The following is a 10332-nucleotide window of genomic DNA, read 5'->3' on the forward strand; positions in this document are numbered from 1 at the left end:
CTCTCCAAGCCTAACTAAACATCTTTTTAGAATTTGCTGTCCTTATGTAATGTGTGAACCATTTCATTTCTGATGACTCAGACGCAAGGTTGCTGCACATCTTGGCATCAACTACTTTCTGTTTCTTTTTAAAATTTGGAGACAATCTTCATATCTTCAGTACATGACTCACTAATGTGGTTCTCCACAGGAGACTCTCAACGACCTCGATGATTAATTTCTGACTAATCTATGAGTCACAGTTACTGGAAGGCCCACTGGGTAGCATGAATACAGAGTGTACTGCCACTGTCATGTGCACATTTGGACATGAAAATCATGAATCTTCAAGTACTTAAAGTTGAATACTTTGACTCATTCAAGAGTTCATGTCAAAACTGAATGACAAAAACATATGACTGGCAAGTTACCATGCTGTCCTTGCATTTTTTTTTGTATGTACTGTAGAACATTTTTCCTTAGTCAAACTTCATTCATTCAACTTATCCACATGTGTGCTTCTTATATACATGTTATTGCTTCTTGAAAACAAGACAATAGTCCTTCAGGTATTTCACCTTTAGCATTTTGTTTCTGTTCTGGTATAGGGACATATAAATTTAGATGGGAACAATGTAACTGAGTCAGTGACGTAACTTGGCTCTAAAAAAAAGAGGAAATAATCATTTACAATTTGTCTGTGAAACACCAGAGATGAACAAAATTGAGTTCTGTATAAATATTAGTTTATTGCGAGCAACAACATGTAATAAAATCAACAGTGCTTTAACAGTTTCCATTGTCAGATAAGCTGATATGTCAGACATATAATTTAAAACATTACAGCTTCATTTTTTAAAAACACTGTTTAATCAACTACAGTTCCTACAAACTGAAAGAGCTGTATACAGTATATGTTCATTATAAACTAGTTCATCAGTGTCAAAATAGTTACAAACACAAAGACCTGTTTAACCATAATGCAAACTGCAATACCATTTAGTTAAGATGAATGGTGTGGCTGAGTGGACCATAAACTATTTGCATAAACATTTCAATGACAATAAATGAGTGTTCTGCTGGTGCTACCATGATACTAAAAGCTAATAACCTGCATGAGGTCACATGACTGCATCCTTTAAAAAGTTGAACTGAGTGCCGTGCCTGCCTTGCTCAGTTTTGATTTTCATATTTATGTTGTGCCGAATGCTTTGCAGCCATATGCCAAGTTTGTGATGTATAAAAAATATGTTGACAGCTCTACATCAGAGGCATTAGCAATGGCCCCAAACAGGATTGCATTGTTCAGTTTAGTTTTTTTTCTCTTCACAGAATAAAGACCAATTGTTTCAGAGGCTGCATTCTTGACAGCTGGTCACTTCTCGTTCAAGAAAATTTTATGTTTCATCAAACAGTTTTAATTATTTTTAAAATATTCTATGTCTGCCCCTGTTGTCTTTTGCTCTCCCCCCATCGATAGTAAAGTAATTTTGAGAAGCACCACTTACAAAAAGGCAACCAGGTTACATGCTATGCTAGTGTATTAGCAATGGTGGACTCAGTGAATGGATGCCGATGGACTAGTCTGCTCCAGCGGTTGGAGGGATGTTGCTTCTCCTACTGCGCTGCTCATGGCTCCTTGTTCGAGGGTGATGTGGGGCAGGGCACTCAGAATGGCCCTCTCTAGTTTCTGCTCCAGAGCATCCATACGTCGATCCACATACTCCTTCAACCTCCTCTCCATCTCTGCCAGACAATGCTCCATGGCCGAGTCCAATTCCCTTTAGAAAGGAGAGACAACGTGGTAACAAATAGTTCAAAAGCAAAGGGTTGATTCCCAAATAAGACATAAGCATTTATCTATATTCTGTAATTTCTGAGTGCGAGTACCTGCTGTAATAACTTATACAACATTGTATTAGGCATCAAAATAATGGCAGGAGTACCTACATTTGTTGAAGAGGAATGAAAGAAAGGGCAGAGGGAGTTGAGCTTTGAATCATCATGAAGCCACATCAGACACAAAGCTTTAAATATAAACACAGACAAACTAAACACAAAGCCAAGGCAGATCATCATTTTTCCTTGACCTCAAACCCCTGCTGCAGCCATCTGACTCAAGCGCATTTCCGTCTCTGTGAAACTCTGACATTGCTGATGTTGGGTTTATTTTACCAAAACCATCCACAGAAAAAGCACATCTTCTTTTTCCACCATGTCAAACATAGTTTTGCATTTTGTAAGGATTATATTTTACCCTCAAAGACCCTGAAGAATCCTAAAACTGCTGCTGCAAAAGCCTTTCTTTTTCTTACTGAGGAAAAATTTGTCAGGATTTAGTAAATGTCAGAGGGTGATGGGTAGCTCAGAGGAAAAGTAGAACTAAACCAGAAGTCAATGCAGCAGTCTCACGTTACAAATATGCAATGTAACTGTAAGACAGGTTAAAAATTAAGAAGACAGGCAATTTAAAGAACAGTGAGCTCACATTAAAAACGCTATTACAACATTGTAACTAACATGATTTTCTTTAAATATTGTGACAGATGTCAATCAGATATTACCTTTTTCCTAATTTAGAGCATTAAACTTTTCAAGTCTTGTCCTCTGTGATCAATAGACTGGACTTCTAGTGAGCCGTTGTCCTCTCTTCGATGTAGATTCAGACTGAGCAAACATTCTTTCTGAACCCACATGTGCTTCTCTGCTATAACAAAGAGCTTTATTTATCAAACCAGTTGGTAACATCAGCTTTTTTCAACTTCAGAGAAAATAATGTTAAGATTAAAATTAAACCAGCTGATAGACAATATTTGCATCAGTATCCATTAAAAATTATTTTGTGTTTTATGAGATTTTTTAGAGTTTGCAAATATTTTAATGATGCACACATATAGCAAAGCTGATAAATGAACTCTATTGTTTCCGTATGAGTGCAGAACAATGGTCTGACTGAAGTCATGAATACTTCCCACTCAGTTTAAAGGGTGAACAAGCCAAACTTCACTCACCATGTGCCATGTCTCATCCCCTCCTCCTTCTCTGCCACCGCAGTTGTCTCATCCAGTCTCAGCTTCGTCACCTGACCACAGACACTCTGCAGCATGGGCAGAAGCTCAGGGCTAGGGCTCGTCACCTGGTTGTGCCCCTGCCCTTTCAGGAAACGTGACATCATCTCTGCTAGTTGGGCATGGGTTGCTGCAGTTGTGAGACCAAAGTGGTCATGTGCTAAGTTTAAAATAAGCTATGTAAAAATGTTTACTTTCTGATTAAAAAGATCAAGTCACTGATTCTTACCTGAATTTTCAGTGTTGGTACCAGAAACCAGTAGCCCTGAGGAGGAAGAGGAAGAGCTGTCTGACATTGCTCCGTTCTGTGACAAAGGAATTTCATCTGGAGGCTTGAAGGAGCTGACTGGAGGCTAAAGACACAGGAAAAAGATTAAAAATGCTAACATTTCATTTCAATGGCTTTATAATTAACACAACAGAGCCACAACAAAGCGGCTTTCAATTCTGCGGGGTGAATGCAAAGACATTACTCGTACCTTGAAGTCTGCAGGTCCCAGCTGACTGCTGAGGGCCGCTGGGCAGATGTTGTTTCCATGAGCCAGGGCAGAGAAGACTCCACCGCTCATCAGGAGTGGCAGTAAGTTTGCTTGAGAGCAGGCTTGGTTCTGTACAGAAACACATAATACTTTAATTTGGATTTCTGTCTTTGTGTATTATATTATAGTCTGCCTTATTTTAGTCTATTTGTCACTTTCTCTGTTTTAAGCAGCTGCAGCAAGTGAATTCCTTTGTTCTATTTATCTGTTCTGGCAATTTGCATTATGTTGTGCAGCTACTATTTCTGTGCCACAAAAGACAAAAAACTAAAGCACATCATTTGATTTATTGTAGAAGTCACTTTTCATTTGAGGGAGAACTCCCACAACTTATTAAGTAACTTGCTGCTACTTTATTCCCACCTTCTGCTGGAAGTGCACCATGTCCATAAGATTCTGAGCTCCAGGTGACAAACTCGTTCCCATTTCCTCAACCAGACATTGCACTTGTTCCATGTCAATACCAGGGCCACGAGGCAGGAAAGGCTGCAGCTGCTGGAGGCCCACAGTGACTCGACAAACCATGATGCTTCTTCTGCCGGCTAGAGAGAGGAGCTGGGAGACAGTGGAATACGGAATCAATCAATGAAGTAGTAGTGTAGTAGTACTAGTAGTAATAATGCTGGTAATAATATTAAATTAATAATAATAAAATGGACTATTTGTATTTAGACTGATGTGCCACTGTAATAAAATCTCACCTTCACCTCACAGGCTGGTGATGTTTGCTCAAGAACCAACTGTTTCTTGTAGAAAGGCCCTCTTTCTGAGCTGTCAGCATGCAAACAATGAGAAACCATTTCAATAGTCAGTTAGACATTCTTCAAGCATGTGCTTCAGAAGTGAAAAATACATGTATCTGAGTCAATTCACTTTTTTAAAAAAAACAACCCTTTGTAACATTTTATCCTGAAGTCTACATATGATAAAGAAAAATTAAAGGCCATACAAGAAGCATGAATTAGAAATGTTGCTGGACGCGTTGCTGGTGTATCGTGGAGCCACATGAAAGACAAACACTCTTGCTCCTACTCACACCTACGGTTACTTTGATGTGTTCAATTAACATACATTGCATGCTTTTGGATGTGGGAGGAAGCCGGAGAACCCAGAGAAAACCCACGCAGACGTGGGCAGAACATATAAACACCACAGAAAGGACTCAAACCTGGAATCTTCTTGCTGTGAGGTGGCAACGCTACCCACTGGGGCAGCATGCCAACCTTAACTACCCCAAAGCAACTTATTTTTATTTTACTAGTGTGGATGGTATATGGGAAGTAATTCAGGGGCATATCAGCAAACCTAAGTACAGTAACAAATAACAATGAAATTAATAGTAAACATTTGTAACACACTAAGAGTATATGTACTGTATTGGCATATACATATGTTAAATAAATACATAAATCCTTTAATAATTTAGTAATCCTTTAATAATAATATTAGTGATGAGAAGTGTGTGGACAAACTTGTCGAGCTGGATGGAGCTGTCTCCACTTCCACGTACTGTTCCACAGTATTCTCCCATTTGGTTGTACACCTCCATGGTTCGAGCCTCGCTGATAACCAGCAGGTGGCTGATCGCCATCGGGGAGCCGGCTTTACAGTGGAGTGTCAGAACACAGGGAGAACCTTCCTCAGTCTGTTCCAGTAGCACTGGGCTGCCCCTTTGATGAAAAGTTTACTTATTTGTTTTTTTTTTTACAGTGTTTAGAATCAGGAAACAACGTTTGGCAGTTCAAATAAAATAAAATAAAAGCTTCTTACCAGTTTGTCTGACTGAATTCTTCAATACTGTCTTTGTCGCTAATGTGAACAGAATGGAGGGCATCAGTCAGGTGTTGTCCTGGAGTGTGACAGGCCCAAGCGGCTCCACTCTTTACAGCAATGTCCACCATTGTTCTGTTAAACCCACAGGGTCAAGTAGACAAACTAGGACACAAAGATATAACTTATGAGACATCCTCAAGATTGGAGACAGGTCATATGTAACAGTTCTAAAAGAACAGAGGATTAAGACAAAGCAGAGGGTAGGTGATGGAGTAAGAGATATCTCTGAAGAAAATTGTGAGAAGAAAAAAAGAAGTCCGGATAAAATTCTTGGAACAAATTCAGACGTGACCATTTTTTCCTCTTTTCTTTCACCAATTTTACTCATGCACAGATCGAAGGATTTAAGGCTTGTCATTTTTCATTTCAAGGTAGTAACCGCCGTTCAAAAATGCAATGTATATCGGTACATCAACAAAATATTGCTAAAATCATTGATTACCGTACTCTCTAGGCTACCGACTTTTCTTCTTCGTGTTTCTTCACATTTCTTGAGAAGACGTCGATACAGCCGTAGCTGTAAAAGCATTCAGCTCGCTATTACAAGGACCCCTTTAACGTTGTCTTAAAAGGGCCTCAGCGAAACACGTTGATTTACTTCTTCTCCTCGTTCCAGTAAATTCTCATAGTCGCATTTTTAAAAAACGTACTCAAGAAGTCATGGATGAACTTTGATGGGTACGTAAGGGTGGTCTACTTCTCGGACTCGTTTTAGCTAGCGCTAATTCCTCCGCATCCTATTTCAGCTGCACGCGACAGGATGTTGTGAGGTGACGTCATTAAAGAGCGACCCGTGAGCTGTTGATCCACAATCCTGCTTTTTTCATTTGTTAAATAATAACATAGTTTTAAACGGTAGGCTTTATCCCTTCGCGATAGTTTTATATTCTTTTTGTGGAAATACTTATAATGTCTTTACACTAAAGAAAGCTGCACCTTGCGAGAGCGTTAGCATCGCTGTAGTCAAATTATTTATGTGATGATTTCATGTAGTCCCGGTATTATTTGCCCTCTATTAGCTGATAAAAATAATCAAACAGTAACATAATATGTCAAACGTTCTCAATCAGGGCATGGACTTTACAGAATGCTACAGAGATACTGTGTCCAGTGTTGCTGCGGCAGCTCGCTCCGGCTGCAGGAAGCTGGTCAGTAAGCTAATCAAGAGAGGTTTCAGTGTGGACTGTCGAGACAATCGAGGCTGGAATGCCCTGCATGAGGCAGCAGCTGCTGGTAGTAAGGAGTGTGTACAAGAACTTCTGTCTGCAGCTGGCGGTGAGAATAGTTGCAGTTCCATAACTAGTTGATCCACATCATTGAGAGGTTTATAATTATTTGAAATTGAAATCGAATTTATTTTTGTAGTCAACAAAACATTTTTGATTTATTGTGAACAGGGGACACCTCGCATGGTCTCCGTGCCTACGTGAACTCTTTGACTCATGAAGGAGAATCTGCATGCTACCTGGCGGCAAAGTGTGGACACCTGTCAGTGGTCCGACTTCTGCTAAAAGCACATGCCAACATCAACCAACTAACAAATGACTTATCATGCCCTTTGTATGCAGGTATAATGTTGAACATCATCAGATTATTGTTAATATTCATTACATTTAAATTTTCATATTGCTTTAACCTTTTTATGCTCCATTGGCCAAATGTCTGCAATATTAATCAGTCTCAAACTGTTGTCCACAGCTGTAGATGCTGGGTATACGGAGGTTGTAGAACTTCTTATCAGTAAAGGTGCAGAGGTCAACGGCACACACACTGCATCCTGCTGGACCTGCCTTCATCAAGCTGTTTATAAAGTAATGAGAGAACTGAAACACACTCTGCAACACTGTGATATTTATCCTTTTAACATACATTTAAAAAAATTCCCATAGGGTCATATTGAAAGTGTACGCTTGTTGGTCAATGTGTGCAAGCTAGAAGTACATGACGACCACAAAATCTCCCCGCTTTTTGTGGCTGCTCAGTATGGACAACAAGAATGTATGGAAATCCTTGTTAATGCTGGTAAATAGCCATTTTTAATTCCACCTTCCACTTACGTGTATGTGCTCTTTACTCCAAGTATAACTTTGTTACATGTTAATATTGGTCGGAAACTTCGATTTCCACAATTAATACATTTTTGTGCCAGATACCTCTGTATCGCTCATTGTTTACTACTCTCTCTAAGCAGGAAATGAGTAAGATTGAATAGATACATATTTTTCATTTTAGGTGCCAATGTAAACACCCAGGCAGCTGATCTGGCTACACCACTGCTTATTGCCTCTCAGGAGGGCCACATGGCCTGCGTGGATTTCCTGTTGAACCATGGAGCGGATCCCAATGTAGCGTGCAGTCAGGACTGGCCTCAGCTTCCTATCCATGCTGCTGCTGAGTTTGGCCACATTGGGTAATGACTCGTGAATCATCTTCTCAGTTCCTATTTATCAGTGACTCCTATTTTTACATCCCGCTTCAAAGCGGTGATGTATTGTAATTGTCAGCGTTTGTGTGTTCATCCGTTAGTCCTAAATGAGATGATAACCTTGACCTTGAGAAAACAAGGTCAAAGTCAATAGGATAGAAAGATGAGGGAAAAGGCCAATGTGAGGGAAAGATGAGGGAAAAGGCCAGTGTGAGTAAGACCCTAGATCGAAGCTAGTTCTTTGAGCTACCATTACACTAGCTTTGATCTATCGTCTTACTCACTGGCCTTATCCATATTTACTAGTCTATGCACCAGTCAGGTACCACTTTCAGGGTACCCTGACCTACCCTGAAAGTAGGTCAGGGTAAGTCGCGGGATGTTGCAGTCTCTGACTGCCTTGCTATAACTTCTAGTTGTTGTATTTTCGTTGTGTTAAATAAAAAATAGGTAATATAATTTTGTGACATTGGCAAAATGTTAAAAAAGGCCACTGTTGAAAGTGAAAAGGTGTTCCAAGAATCTGCATTGTCCCTGTAACTACCTCAAAATGTAATCAACTACTCCGTGGCCCCATGTCATTAAAAACCCATTATCAAGACAGCTTACAGACAAACCCATAGACAATCAAGGGAGCGCAAATCTTTGCCATATTTTATTGGCACAGTTAACTCGGTGAGCTGGGTTAGCTGGATCTAGAACTATGTAGCATTTTTCATTGATTATTTGCTTCAAGTAATCTGATTTTACGCTTTTACATTTTTTACAATTCTTTGCATGTGCTCTATTTAAATGTTCCCATTTTTTCTCTTTATCCGTTTGTAACTTTGTTATTCAATCCAGTATCCTCAAGAAGCTGATTACGGTTACGGATCGTGTGTGTGACCGTGGTGATGGCATGGTGAGTCCGCTGTACGTGGCTGTCAACAGGCATCAATGGAAAAGTGTTGAATTGCTCTTAAGGGAAGGTTACAGCCCAGATGCCCAGGACTGTACGCAAACCCTGGGCTTGCGTTCACCACTCTCCTTTGCCTTGTGTCGTTCATCCAACAATCCTTACAGGTTTGTAGAAATGCAGATGACCGTCTCACTAACTTTTAATACACAAAATGAAATGTTAATTTTTCTCTTTTAGTGAATCAGCAAGGTTGCTGGTAGCTGCAGGAGCTAGCTTGAGTGAGGAGGAGTGGGTGTATGCCTTGGCCACTGATCAAACAGACCTCCTGCAACTAATACTTAAACACAGATGGATTCCTCGACTGGAGATTTTGACCAGGGAGTGTTATGTACCACATTATTGTGGAAAAACTATGTTGAAGCTGCAGGAGGTGAGGGACTTACTCTGTGTGGCACTAAACCAAGTACGGTTTGCTGCTTGCTGGCTTTCTCTGATTCTGAAAGCAGGTCTGGAACCATCTTTGCTGCTTCAGCCCAATATGTAAGTTTATCCTATCACTTTATCACTCTTTGGTGGTGTTTGGTGGCTGTATTTGATCAATAGTTTTCTGACCTCAATGTTTTCTAGGCTGGAATATGCCGACAGTGATGTTTTGAATTACCTGCTCGAGTTTGTGAACTGGTCAACTCTGTCTCCCCATTTGAAACACATCCTGTATCGAAGACAGGCAGAGAAGACTTGGCACTCGCTTCCACATTTTGGTACAGTGATTATCAAAAGCAAAGCAGTGAATATTTAATCTGTAGTAAGCATTCTGTTTTAATAATCTCTTTTTCATCCTCTCCCCTAGACTCCATTACTGGTCTTTCACACATCTGTCGGCTGCAGGTTAGGTCAGTGTTGGGACCAGATCTACTAATGAGAACGAATATAGTTCAACAACTTCCTATACCCTCACCACTTAATGACTTCCTCCAATTCAGAGACATCCAGGAACCCCTGTACAAGCAACCACCATCATCACCCCTTTTAAATCGAATAGAGAGATACCGCAGTACTCATCAACACATACATATTTTATGATTCCTGTATATGATTAGTGAAATTATAGAATGTTTTAATGTTGTAAAAATAATACTTTTACATTGTCAGTTTTCAAGTGTATAAACTGTCTCAACACACTACTGCGTATTTTGTAAACTTTGTGTTCTAAATATTTTTATGGTTGTAATATTTCATTTAATGTAAATATTTAGATGAATTCTGTATCATTGCATGCATTTCAGTATAATTACATTTTTTAAAATATATTCCTAAAGAAGATATCTACCTTTAAACAAATTGTGGCCAGTGAGGTTAAAAAATTATTTACGCCTGTCAAGATGACCACGTGATACATCGTGTTACTAAATAAATAATAAATAAGCTTTGCCCCTGCAACTTGTTTTTATTTTTCTCTTTGCGTCATCAATTTTAATTTACTTGCGTAAATAAATCCAGTTAAAGTCAGTTAACGAAAAACTTAAGAACGAAGTCTTACTCCATTCAGTTCGTATATTTGTCTATTAAAGCCAATTGGTCGAGGTCTGA

At 39.5% G+C, this 10332-nt stretch overlaps 2 protein-coding genes across 4 annotated transcripts; one reads left to right on the forward strand and one right to left on the reverse strand.

The window, feature by feature from the left end:
* Positions 1–708: 708 nt before the first annotated feature.
* c21h10orf88 (chromosome 21 C10orf88 homolog) lies at positions 709–6136 on the reverse strand. Of its 2 annotated transcripts, none has more exons than XM_068306120.1 (9): positions 5867–6136; positions 5357–5521; positions 5059–5256; positions 4288–4357; positions 3950–4141; positions 3527–3655; positions 3277–3400; positions 2991–3177; positions 709–1760 (listed from the first exon to the last, which is right to left on the reverse strand). In XM_068306120.1, the coding sequence occupies exons 2-9, from the start codon at positions 5485–5487 to the stop codon at positions 1538–1540; spliced, it is 1254 nt and encodes a 417-aa protein (XP_068162221.1). In that variant the 5' UTR covers positions 5488–5521; positions 5867–6136; the 3' UTR covers positions 709–1537. The 2 variants fall into 2 exon arrangements, with proteins under 2 accessions (XP_068162221.1, XP_068162220.1); XM_068306119.1 differs by having other exon boundaries at positions 5862–6136.
* A 53-nt stretch (positions 6137–6189) lies between these two features.
* Positions 6190–10144, forward strand: asb3 (ankyrin repeat and SOCS box containing 3). Of its 2 annotated transcripts, XM_068306118.1 has the most exons (10): positions 6190–6274; positions 6490–6694; positions 6817–6987; positions 7118–7230; positions 7309–7441; positions 7652–7829; positions 8688–8906; positions 8980–9282; positions 9370–9503; positions 9593–10144. In XM_068306118.1, exons 2-10 carry the CDS (start codon positions 6493–6495, stop codon positions 9823–9825), a joined length of 1686 nt encoding a protein of 561 aa, XP_068162219.1. In that variant the 5' UTR covers positions 6190–6274; positions 6490–6492; the 3' UTR covers positions 9826–10144. The 2 variants fall into 2 exon arrangements, with proteins under 2 accessions (XP_068162219.1, XP_068162218.1); XM_068306117.1 differs by having other exon boundaries at positions 6238–6694.
* Positions 10145–10332: the final 188 nt, after the last annotated feature.

This window comes from Antennarius striatus, chromosome 21 (assembly GCF_040054535.1).
Source record: "Antennarius striatus isolate MH-2024 chromosome 21, ASM4005453v1, whole genome shotgun sequence".
Taxonomy (NCBI): domain Eukaryota; kingdom Metazoa; phylum Chordata; class Actinopteri; order Lophiiformes; family Antennariidae; genus Antennarius; species Antennarius striatus.

Excerpts from the sequence above, each read along its gene's own strand:
- asb3 (XM_068306117.1), top strand. The coding sequence starts at position 6,469 with ATGTCAAACGTTCTCAATCAGGGCATGGACTTTACAGAATGCTACAGA. Across the intron at positions 7,442-7,651 it reads GGAAATCCTTGTTAATGCTG|GTGCCAATGTAAACACCCAG; the intron begins GTAAATAGCCAT and ends TTTTCATTTTAG. Across the intron at positions 9,504-9,592 it reads GCACTCGCTTCCACATTTTG|ACTCCATTACTGGTCTTTCA; the intron begins GTACAGTGATTA and ends CCTCTCCCCTAG.
- c21h10orf88 (XM_068306120.1), bottom strand. The coding sequence starts at position 5,487 with ATGGTGGACATTGCTGTAAAGAGTGGAGCCGCTTGGGCCTGTCACACT. Across the intron at positions 4,142-4,287 it reads CACCAGCCTGTGAGGTGAAG|CTCCTCTCTCTAGCCGGCAG; the intron begins GTGAGATTTTAT and ends ACTGTCTCCCAG. Across the intron at positions 3,178-3,276 it reads TACCAACACTGAAAATTCAG|CAACCCATGCCCAACTAGCA; the intron begins GTAAGAATCAGT and ends TCACAACTGCAG.